This window comes from Strix uralensis, chromosome 2, assembly GCF_047716275.1.
Source record: "Strix uralensis isolate ZFMK-TIS-50842 chromosome 2, bStrUra1, whole genome shotgun sequence".
Classification (NCBI taxonomy): Eukaryota; Metazoa; Chordata; class Aves; order Strigiformes; family Strigidae; genus Strix; species Strix uralensis.
In genome coordinates, this window is record NC_133973.1 from 136,600,910 (window position 1) to 136,613,183 (window position 12,274).

Consider the following 12,274-nt stretch of genomic DNA (forward strand, 5'->3'; position numbering starts at 1 on the left):
GCACAACCTAGTCCAAGGCTACTCATCCAGATGGGGTCGATTTGTGACTCTGGTAGGGCACGGGTGGGTTAGCGGCTCCGGTGGCCACATCATCCTTTTATTGGGTTCTGTTTGAAACTGTGATAGATTGACTCAGTGCAGGTCAGTGCAAGTCATTTGCTTTAGCTTGTTAATGAGAAACTCCCCATTTCATCACGTTACCAAGCTGAGGTGCCTCCGTGTATATATGTACTTGTGGAGTAAAGTAGCTATCCCCTAATTTGTCTTTATATTCAGACATCATATTACGAGGACTTTCCATATTCCTTCAACAAAAGTTGCCTGGGAAATGATCAGCCTAGTTGTTCTGCTGTTTTACCTTGTTATGCAATTTCCAATTAGCTTGAGTTATGCAACAGCAATAAACATTAGTCTAGGCATGCTATAAACATTTGTAGTTCATATTAGCACTCAGTCTGCTGTAAACCATGTTGTTTGTACAAACTTGTTAGTTAAAATAAACAAGCTGCTCCAAGATCCTTGACTGTACTTGCTAAGGGTCAGACAAGAGTTTTTAATTCAAGGTACCCAGCGAATCCAATCGAGTTACCCCACTCTATTTACACACAGTAGTCTTAATATTCAACAAATGTTTGTTCCAAACCACAAATGTTTTGAGTTTCATTCCACTGCAGACAAGCCATAAAAGTACTTACAGTATTAGGTCAGGCCTGCACTTGAAAGATGGATAACGTTATTTACAAGCATACATATATTTTAACCTAAATAATTATACTGGTAGACCAGAGTTAACAGCTTCCTACCTATATGAAAATAAAACCAAAACCCAAAACCAGACAGTAGTACAACTTTATTCTGCTTCTCACACAGGAACAGCTACATATTTGAAAATACAAGCACCTCATTCAAATATCACTATGTCTAAATTAGCTGGGGTTTGATGCTTTCATTATGCCAGAATAAAATGTTAAGTAAGAGGGAAACAAGGGATCATCCTGCAGAAATACTGGTGTTTTCACCTGCATCAAGTCATGCAACAAGCTTTTCTGTGTGTGTACCCAGGCACAAGGTAGGCTCTTCCCTTCGGAAGGTGAGGGTTCTGCAAAGCTGGAGCCCTGACTCCAACATGGAGGGACCCGCCTTGCACGAAGGTTGCAGCTCCACGAGGAGCCAGATTCCCACAGTTTCTGTTCCCCAAAAAAGAAAAGAGCTCCACTCTCTGTTTGACACGGGAAGGTAGTCAGAAAGTGATGCAGTGACAAGAGACACGGTGTGTTTCCTGACAAACAATACCCTTAAAAAAGGATGCACTCATCCTCGAAGCCTTGTTCCCTCAAAAAGATCATATATTTCAAATTAAAAACTAAACAAGGCTTTAATCATTGATTTTCCCTCTCAACCAAATGGACTCTAGCTGACACACATGCCATACTTCCTGACTGAGTGACCTCCACTGACAGAAGCTCACCCACTTGAAAATATTTGAAATCAAGTAACCACTTATATTCCCACTTATATACTAAGTATCTCCAGGAAGGCTGCTGAGGTTTAAAAGCACAGGAATGCTGGAGTCCAGCACTCACTCTGAAACCTGGGTGCTGCTCAATTTTCATTATTAAGTCTCATTGTAGGACAAATGTTTTCCTATTTAACAGTGAAATTGCTGTTTACAATTACTATTTACCAATTACTGTTGATAGCTAAGGACTGGGATATCTTTGCACTGATTTAAAAACTGTCAGCCACCCACAAAGTTTACAAACAGTGTTCTGGGTGGTTCCTGTTCTCTGGGCTGTTCTTTTGCCTTAGCTGATGGTAGGTTATAAGAAGATGAAAGAAAAACCCTCCAAAGTTTTTAAAAATATAAATATTGTTATCTATTTCTCACATACCTATCCTTGCTCTACATGGAAGAAGGCACAGTTTTGTTTATTTACTGTTCCAGTCTTAATTAAGCAAAGGCTTTAGACCTACAGCTTGCACAAGATGAAGATAAACAACTGCTTTGGAAGTCATGAAAATTAAAACCAGCAAGAATACGTTACATAGCTGTTCTCTGTTCCCAGAAAGAAAAGGGCCTGTAAGAAACCAAATGTTCATTTACATCCCACAAACACCTCGCTTACAAGTCTTTTAAACTCATTTATAAGTGTTGGGGTAAAAAGCAAACACAGAAATCCAGCAAAGCTGATCTAACGCGGCCCCTTAAATATTTCAGTTTATGACTGTTAGATCACTTTTGAATGGAGTTTCTTGAAAGTAGAGTTGCTTTAGTTTACACGATTTTTCAGGGCGCAGAACAAGACCGTGACTCTTGCCCATCAGAGCGCTGCCCTCCCTGTCGTACATTCCCTGTGCTTTTTCATCTGTACTAAAACCACTTGAACCCCACTGCCCAGCCCAGATTATTTCTCTTAAAGAATTCAGAATTATTTATTTTAGATGAAGGTTATACTTACGAGCATGTTCAGATATTAAAATCAGATTAAATTAGGATTACAAGTAGACCTGAAGTGTCTTTTGTGAGAAATATTTGACTCCACTGCAATGTTTTTCTAGTGGCAGGAACAAAATCATTAGTGGGTTGGATAGTCTCATTTGGCAAATTGTTTTAGCTAATAAGAAAACAACATGGAAAGGCTGGAAAGATACTATCTTTATTTTTCTCATTTAGAGTAATTTTTGTTTAAATTCTAGGCTTTTTTAATTAAAAAACTATGAAAAGAAAACAATTTTTTTTAATGAGAAATACCGTATCATTTAAATTTTGGGTCACTAGAATTAATTTGCCCATTGACAGGTAGAAGTAACTGTGAGTACAGTAAAAACAAGTATTGGAATGCCACAAATTTCTCAAAACCCAACGTAAGCCCTCCCCTGAAAATCAGTTTTAAATCACAGTCCAGCATTATTAAGCAGGGATGCATGAACAGATAATCCAGGTAGCTCAACTTTCACTGCCTTGTTGATGTTTTGGGTGTAGAGTTAGATATGCCAAAAACGCCCCAATCAAATAAAAAATCCCATCTGACACAACTCATCTAAAATTTTGATCCTTGAGGCACAAACTTGAGCTCTGCCTTGAAAGGGGAGTCTATCGGTAATTTTAGCTGTACAGTGCTCACCTGCAGTACTGTAAATCAAGACCGTACAATGCCAGAGATTTATAAAAAACAGGTAAGAAAGATATTCTTTCTGCTCTAACCTGTGTTTCCCTTGTCTTCTCTGCACCCCAAAAAATACACTTGCTACCTGGCTCCAGGTGAAGCTCAGCCTGTGCCTGCAACAGAGCAAGAGCAGCGAGTTCTGTCACAGCCTGGAACCACCCACTGCTATGAATCCACCTGGCCAGGACCAAAAACCCCAAACCCAGTGCTTTTTCTGCACCAGCTAGGGAACGAGCTAATAAATGACATTTTTCAGCACAACACTGAGTGGGTTGTTTTAAGTGGGAGGATGGGTGTGAAGTTTCTACAGATATTACAGCAGAGTTAGTTAATTTATATGCTAAATATTCTGTATGGAGTTAAATCAAACGAGCCTCTTAAGGTGAAGCAAACAGGAAATGAAACACTGACACAGATAACATGTCTCAAGAGTGAATGCCAAGGTTAAGAAAACAGAGGTGAACCTATTAATGGAGAAGAGCCCACCTGCGTAGCTGCAGCCCAACTGGAAGGCTGATTTTTTTCCCAAGCTCAAGAATATAAAAACACTGGAGATTCCTAAACAGAGAAAGCAGTTGGTGGGGAAGGAGATGGAGAGGAGATGAGAGCAGTAGCAAAGCATTTTGTAGGGTTTAAGAAGTTGTTCCCAGGCTACTGGTAATGGAACTGAATGGAAATTACCCAAATTCTGTAAGTAGAAAATGAAATGGATATAAAATGTATGTATGCAAACCTTTATTAACACGTTTCTCTGCAGTCCTGGTAATGAATACTGGTTCTTAATATAATGAAAGATGTTGCATACATTTCATAGTCAAAAGAGGCAGTAAGACTTAAGCAGAGGCTGGACTAGATTCACCCCCAACACTCCTAACCTGAAATGATACCACTTTCAAACCACAGGTTTAAGGAACTGAGTTGGATTTGCAGTGTGATCCACCTTTCAAAAGAACTGAATAATAAAAAAAAAAAAAGACAAAAAGAAAATCTACAAAACAGGCAACTTTAATATTCTTGTGGCCCAGCCTAATCCCTGATCCCTTTACCAGAAAGACTGAGAGATCAGATACAGCAATCACTCGTCATCTCAGCAACATTTAAAGTCATGATGACTGTTATTTGTAGGATGTTTTCAAAATAACTTATCCATTTGTTTTCATATATAAGGATATCTAACCTTTATAGAACAGAGGGATCTATATAGAGAGCACATATGGCTCTTCAGTTGACTATATCCTTCCAGGAATCTTTACGACTGGATTTCATCATTAGTTTCAAAACATCTCTGTGTTTGTTCTTGCCCCTTCATCCCACAAAATACTTTCCTCTGTTAAATGTCCACTAATGAAAAAAAACTCTTTATCATTATTGTGAATTCATATACCCCAGTCTTCTAAAGACTTCCCTTCTCATTGTTCATACCAGAACAAGCAGGTTTGTTAAAAAAATATACTGTGAAATATTTAAGCAGGATCTGAGCCTATTGCATGCTCTCCAAATTTCTCACAGCAAGTCCCTGAAAAATAATTATGAGAAAGTATGAATTCAAGATAAAAATTCACAAATATGATAGTAAAATTTTTGCAACACTGCAGTTGGAATGATTAAATGTTGGGATACGGCTGAAGAACTAAGGCTCGTACATCTTCCTAATACCGTAATACAGCTTCAGGGCTCTGATGATGTTCTCAACGACATTCTCATCTCTGCACATGTCCTCACTAAACTGTTTTACACCAAAAGAGTTCAAAATTCCTGATCTGTGGATGTTGGTGGCATTTTTCCAGGCTAGTCCTCAATCTGCCTAGCCGGAAAGACTAAGAGCTCCTACAAATCTCCTGCCGAGAAGGCAATCTGTTTACCTAGCACAGCCCTCCCAAGCATATGTTTCCTGAGCAAAGCCATAGATGGTAGCAAGTGACATTTTACAAATTCAACTTTTTTGGGGTTGGTAGCCTCATTCCACGTCATTTATTTTAGTGAAGCATATGGAAGTAGCTTTCCTCACAGTTCTTACGAGCAGAGAATGACACCACTCTTGCAGTTGAAAGGTTCCACTGCAAGAACACACAAATAAAACCAGGCTGAAACGTAGCTACGTCTACTTGAGACGCAGTAGGACCACATGCAGTATACGATTAATAGATTAATCCTAAGATAGAACAGGAGCCCAGCCAGCAAACACAACTGTTACCACAGCACAATAATAAATATTCATAGCCAAATATAAGGCAAGGGAGAAAACAGCCCTCCATTTACAATTAAAAATGGACCTCAGCTTCTGAACTAATCAAATGAAGTAAACAGCACCATAATAAGTCTTAATCAAATCTTATCTGGTACAAATACTCCCTCGAGAGTTGTAGATATCCTAATGATGATACAAAACACATCCCCTTACAATGAAGTGGAAATAGGACTAATTGCTGTGGAGGCCCCAAGACCTTCCTTGAGCGTAGACCTGAGCACAAATGGGGAATCTCCCATCATCATTGAGAAAAATTATGTCAGCCCTGGGACCAGCTATACTGCTTGGTGAGACCCACACCGGGCTGTCAAAGTACCAGAGTCTTTAGTTTGATAGAGACGAAATAAGATGAGAGGAAGAATTTGAGTAACCCAGCCTCAGGGTCCAGGATGCAGGCTGAAAGAAGGATTATAGAAACCAAGGGAACAGCTTCAACTTTTGTCTTCCCTTATTTCTGCAACACAAATCAGTGGAGACAGTAAATTTTTCTCTCCAATAGTTTAAAGGGACATGGACAGTGGAGAAATAGAAAGCTATTTTAAGGCAAATCAGATCTATCCAATTGGCTGAATTAACAGCTGCAAAATGCCCAGCAACCTTCCTTACTGTTGTGACAAAAATGAAAGCTTCAAATACAGAAGTTCTAGTTCAGTTACCTGAGTTGGTTGAGTAAGTACAAAGGAGCTACAAGAATAGTTTATTTTCTCAAATTACTGAATTTCAAAGGCATTGACCTCCTTTAGAGATGATGCTTGAATCGTGCCACCTTCAATTTAAGTGAGCATCCTCTGCTTTCAGTGCTTGTCTTTATCAAAACCCAGCCCTGATGCAGCAGTGGTTAAATGCTGTTTTGACAAGGATGGAGTTCCTCTGTGATCTAAACTCTATGGTGTAGCATTAACCACAGTCAATTTTAGCACTCTGCCAGTGCCAGAGGTATTATGAGACATACTCTAACATTCCCTTTAAAAACAAGCGAGCAAAACAAACAAAAAACCTTTAACAAAACAGAGACTTCCCATTTTCAAGAAGAAATATGTGTTCTAGTTATCAGTTACAGTCATTGTACATCATCTACCATGTATCAATTGTACAGGAGCACTCCGGCATAAGCTGTAATTTTCCCCAAACTTTAATCAAGGATATTTCTGCTGCCTGAAACATCACAAGGAAAAATACCTTCTATCCCGGGGAGAAAAAGATCAAAAATAACCCACTGAGCAGTGAATGTGTCAGTCTAAGGTTTCATGTTCAGGCACTGCATCTTGCAGAAGACAAAAAAACTTTAGTTTCTCCAATGTGTCTTGATCCTGTGCACACTTTTTCTGTATTTCTTTCCTGTATCTTCAAATTACGCCTGCTTCCACACCCATCGTGCTTGTCAGAAAATACATAAGTTATATGTATGGTACAGTTCCTCAGCTCCTCTCAGTTGTTAAGATTTCAAAAGATTTGGTGTCTCTGAGGCAGAGGGCAACGAGATGAATACATCTATGCACAATACACCCCAGAGAAATCACATTACCAATATTTATCGTCTCTAAAAGGTTCTGACTCAGCTCATGTTCTATTAGATGGCACATAGAGACCTGTTTGTCTTCTGAGAGTTTAGCAGGCTGGCACTGGAGCAGTGTGTCAAGAATGTAAAATTCCCCAGGGAGAAACACGCAAGTGGAAGCATCTAGCGATGACCAAAATAGCTTTGCCAGAAGAAAGGCAAAATTTTATCCCAATCTGTTTGTGAAGTTATCTTCCCCTTCAGAAAGGATGAAGAAAGAAAAGGAGGAAGAGAGTAAATTTGCAAAGGAAAAAGCACCAAAGAGTGGGTGAAGAAGCCAAAATGGGATAGATCAACAGGCATGCTAGTCCAGAAAGGAAATAAAAATAAAAAGCATTTCAAGAGAAAAACATTAAAAAAACCAAAAGGAAGACGGTAGAACACCTCTGGAATGAGGATACATACTATCTAACACACCACAAGAGGAGAGAAAGCGTGTGCACAGACACATGCACACACATGTGACCTACAAATAACATTCAGCAAAATGTCTTCAAAGTGCTGGCAGTGCACACACACCGTCATTTAGAAACAGTAAGTCCTACACATGCTGCTCTGCAGGTATTGCAGGTTGATGCAGCCACTGACTTGAGGAAATTATCTCAAGGTTATGAAATTCATACCCTGCAAGCACTGCCATCTTCTAGATGTGCTACCCTCTAGTGCTCTATTCAATGAGAATAGATGGGAGCTTTCCTCGTGAAATTTGACCATCGTGGCAAGAAACAACAGTACATTAACCAATACTTGTTGCAGCTGCAAGTAAAGTGTGTTGATACCTTCCCAATAAAACAGTTTGTTTTTTTAAAAAAAATAAATCTACGTGCTATCATCAAACACTTTCAGACACGGCCCCAGAATATATTACTCTTCCAGTTACAATCACAGCAGTATCCACAAAGTTTTGCAGATGGTAAGACTTAATGTGACAAGGTGATAATGAACTAACTAGTGTCAGAGGGCAAATTACTTTGGGCTGTTCACACAGTGCAACCATGTATGGTGTCAGGCAACCATAAAATATCATGCCTTCAGTAACAGCCACAAAGGTAAATCCAATAAAGAGTTCTTTGTATGTTTTGGGGACTTCTTTTTTTGTTGTTTTACTTTATAAATTGCACACATCAAACTGACTTTCACAAAAAGAAACAAAGCCTGTGCAATCTTTCTTTTCCCACCTTCCAAGTCCTCTTTTTCTGAATAACGTGGAGGTGTTGAAAAATCTTTCTCCTTCCTAAGCCAGGTCCTTCCACTAATTGCCCACTGACTCCTGCCAACTCTCCAGACACTCTTCTTTCCCCACTTGCTATCCCGAGAAGGACCTCTTTGAAGCAGGGAGATAAATCAGGGGTGTCTTTGCTTTGCTTTCCTCACCAGCTGCAGCTCCTTGACCCAAACGCAGTGCAGCGGGATGGGGAAAAGGCAGCTCCTCAGCTCCCCTACAGCCTAAATACATGACTATAACTTTTTGCACAAATACCATTCCCCTACCCAACCATCAGTAATTCCAACTTAATCAGTTGCACTTAAATATGCAGGAATGCAGCAAATATTTGGTTTTCACGTACTGAAAAGAATTATAATTGTATTACAAAAGAAAATGGTTTTACTCAAAGCTTACATAGTTTATTCTTCTACAGATCGTATGTGTGCAAAAATCTCTTGTCTAATTATTGGTCCTGAAATTACTTAATAGGGCCACTTAGAGGACTGGGGACTAATAAGGATTGAAGCTAAAAGAAAAGCCCATTCCTAAGTAAAAAAGCTTACGGAATTAATTTACTAGTCTCTCTTAAAAAAACCTCTGTACTGTAAGTAACTTACGTAGCAATATGTAAAAGTCACGAAGTGGTTTACACACCTTCCATTCAAAAACTCAGAGACAACTTCATGCCTTTGAAATACACACTAGAAAACTTGTACCAAAAGAAAAGGAAGAAAATAAGTGAAAATCACCCAGCTACCGAGTCTTCCTGGACTCAAGTACTTGGCACTTTCACCCTTTTCTGTTGGAAAACAGAACACGTGTTAAATATTAGAAAGGTAAGGGACATTTTAACTACAACTCACTGGCTAGCACTGGAAATCCACGGAAACACAGTACTTGGTAGAAAGCATTTAATAGCGACAATAATGTAAAACACATCTCGGGGAAAAATATTCATGCTCTCTCCCTCTTTGGAGTACTGTTTGGTGTTTATAAGGATGCGCATATATGACTCCACATTTGCGCCTCATTACATCTGAGAATTATATGCTATTTTTGTCCCCCTCCACTGCTTCATGAATCACCTTCCTGGCCGTGCACTCCTTGCCCAGTATGTTTCCCAGCGGAGCTCTATCCCTCCCTCTGCTTTTGGAAAAGACTGCTGCCTTCTACAGCACACTACAGGGCTTATTTCAGACCTCACATCTCTTTTTTTATATAGAAACCTTGCACTTCTTGGCACTTTCCTTCTATCCTCAGTTATACTCTGTGGCTGTGGCCAAGGCAACTGCAATTTTGTCTCAAGCTCTTTTAGCTAATTCTCGCCGAAAAGCCAACCTTCTGCTGGGCAAAAGTCCTCGTGTGCTCTTAAATTTCTTCTTTGCTAAATCTGCATAGGCAATAATTGGCATGTTATCCCTGCCTTTGTGCTCTCTATAACATTCATACAGGACCATGGCCTGATTTCTACTGCCGAGATCCTTCTTAGCCATTACTATAGCAGCACTTACTTTCAAAGTTCTAACTTTCCAGAATTTAACAAATTAAAAATATTCCTGTCAATTTTTCTCTCCCCCAGGAAACATGTTATCTCTTTGCTCAGTTTCCACTGATTTATTGGGTTCTATTAATTATGCATTCTTCAGACTTGCAAACACTTAAGTTCCAGACTTATTTAATTTGTAGCTTTTGTAATATTTTTGTGAGAACCTTCTCCTCTGCAACTTCTTATCCTGATTTTATTTCTTTCTGCTGCTGCTTTTATCTTTCATTCTCAAGCTCTCTGTCCTTGCATATTTAATCATTAACTTTATATACACTAAAGTAGTTTGGAGTATAGTCTGTTTGAAATAATTCACTCAAAATGAAAGGCTATTGCATTTTATAACACTTTCTGTTAAGAGAGCATATTCTGGATTTGTTTTAAAAAGAGAGCCTAACATCACACCAGTAGGAGGAATATTTTTACTCTGTATTTTCTAACCTCTTGAACTGTAAATCACATTTCTAATTACATCAGGTACTCTGAATATCTAGCGGTATGAGAAGCATTAACTGAAACAATTACGTTTGCTCTACAGTTTTAATTAAGCAACCCGCTCAGCTGAAAACTAATAGATTAGTTCCTGTGGCTTGCAATAGGTTTTCTGAATCACTGGCCATGAAAACAGTTAACTTCTACCAGCCCAACACTGGCAGTCAAGTATGAAACTAGTTTATCTTTTCATGAGTCTTTCTTAACCCAGAACACGCCTCATAAGGCTCCGTAACTGTTACAAAAGTACCTCAGAGTAAAAGTAGTAAGAGGCACAAAGATTATTTCACATATTTTCCCATCAACATTATAAATTAATATGTATATTAAAAAATACTAGAACAGAAGGCACACCAGTGTGTGGCAGTTTCTTCTAGAAGCCAAAAAGCGTGAAGATAGAGATACATGATCACCATTTTCTGGTATTAATTCCTTCAAGCAGAAGGAAACTAGTAAATGTGAGATTGTTTTTTCTCTGTTTAAGACAAAGCCCCTAAATATAGAGATTCTTGACCTTTGCACAATAGCAGAAAACGCAGCAAGTTTAATCATTCTTCATCAGGAGGTTTTTTTAATATTACTCTTCTAATCTTGAGGTTTTCATTAAGTTGGTTCAGTGATTTGAGAAGAATGAAATCAAGGAAAAAACAGGATATCTTAAAATTCCCTGATTTTTGATGCTAAAATTCCCGTATTTCCACAGACAAAATTAAATAGCTGTAACATAAATCCTTCTGTGCCAAAATAATTTCCTTCTTACCTCAGCTTTGCGAATACTCTCTCTAGCTTCATCTATTTTCTGCTCCAGTTCTGCTCGGGTTTGCTCAGACATCACAGGCCCATGGCACTCTAGCTCTTCAAGTGTCTGTCAGAAATAAGAAAATACACCACAGATGTAGTAAGTGCTAGCAAGTCATTTACATGATAAATATTTATGACGAGTCAGGGAAATTATTGTTTGATTAGATGCTGGGTTGACCAACAATGGTCCATTCCAGGAAAAAAGATGATGACCAAGGCAAAGCACCATTTAAAAGCACAGTATTTCACATGGAAATTCCACTTGGGGGAATGCTTCAACATCTTCATGAAAACATGATATTGTGGTAGGAATCAACTCATCTATATTTTGATAATTACGTATTTAAAATGCATATGTTGCTCCACATTTATGTCAGGGTGAAAAAGAGCATCTTAAACATGGAGAGAGAAGTTGCTAATGGCAGCCCTGCTGTAGGGGAAGCCAAGACAGGTTTCCTGCATTCGCAGGAACGTTGTGTCCAGAGGATTTGCTGAATCATGGAAGATTCTTTGGAGCTTCTTAGGTTCACGTACATGTGTGTTGACTGTACAGATCCAAATGAGAAATTAAAAAAGTGTGTGACTGTACAAATCGTCACCGGTTATCTGCAAATCTGTGCCTGGTTCAGTGACTGTTCATGCACTTCGTGTTAAAGAGTCTGGAGAAAGAGGAGAAGGAGCATCAGGTGCTAGGAGCAGAATCCACGACAGCCCCTCCTTCCTCTGAGGAGAGTTTTTTCCTATCACATTTTGGTTACAGACTCTGTTAATACCCCCTGCCTGGTGCTACAACTTCTGATTTTTTGCTATAGAGTGACCCAGGTTCAGCAGAAGACAGGTAAGATGGTGAACGCCTACTTGGGCCTTGCTTCCTCCCTGGTGTATTCTCCTGGGTAGTCTGAGGAATGGCTCAAATCTCTAAAGTGGAACTAGAAGCCAGGTCCTCCACATCCTGGGCAGCGCTCACTGAATACTATATATTATAGATATTGTAGTATAGACACATCCTCTTTAACTGAACTGAGCCTATGCAAGTTAGGCTTGATTTGAGCATGTGAAACACATGTGTTTTAGGCAGAAGCTAGCCTGGGTCCCAACGCTCTCTCTAAACAAGAGCATGAGAGCCTTGCTATAGATGTTTAAGGAACTCGGTGACCCAAGGGATGCATTTCTACTGGCTGACTTTATTCTCACTCCTAGACAGTCTCAGCTCCATACAGCTACCTGAAGCCCCAGTTAGGACATCCCAGTACAGCTC

General features: G+C 39.3%; 1 protein-coding gene across 2 annotated transcripts in view; it reads right to left on the reverse strand.

Annotated features, from left to right (window-relative positions):
* Positions 1-12,274, reverse strand: part of FCHSD2 (FCH and double SH3 domains 2) — a 167,235-nt gene that overhangs the window by 16,515 nt on the left and 138,446 nt on the right. For both annotated transcript variants that reach the window (XM_074860533.1, XM_074860531.1), the window contains one exon: positions 10,976-11,080. In XM_074860533.1, coding sequence (XP_074716634.1) covers positions 10,976-11,080 — 105 coding nt within the window. The remainder of the gene's footprint in view (positions 1-10,975; positions 11,081-12,274) is intronic.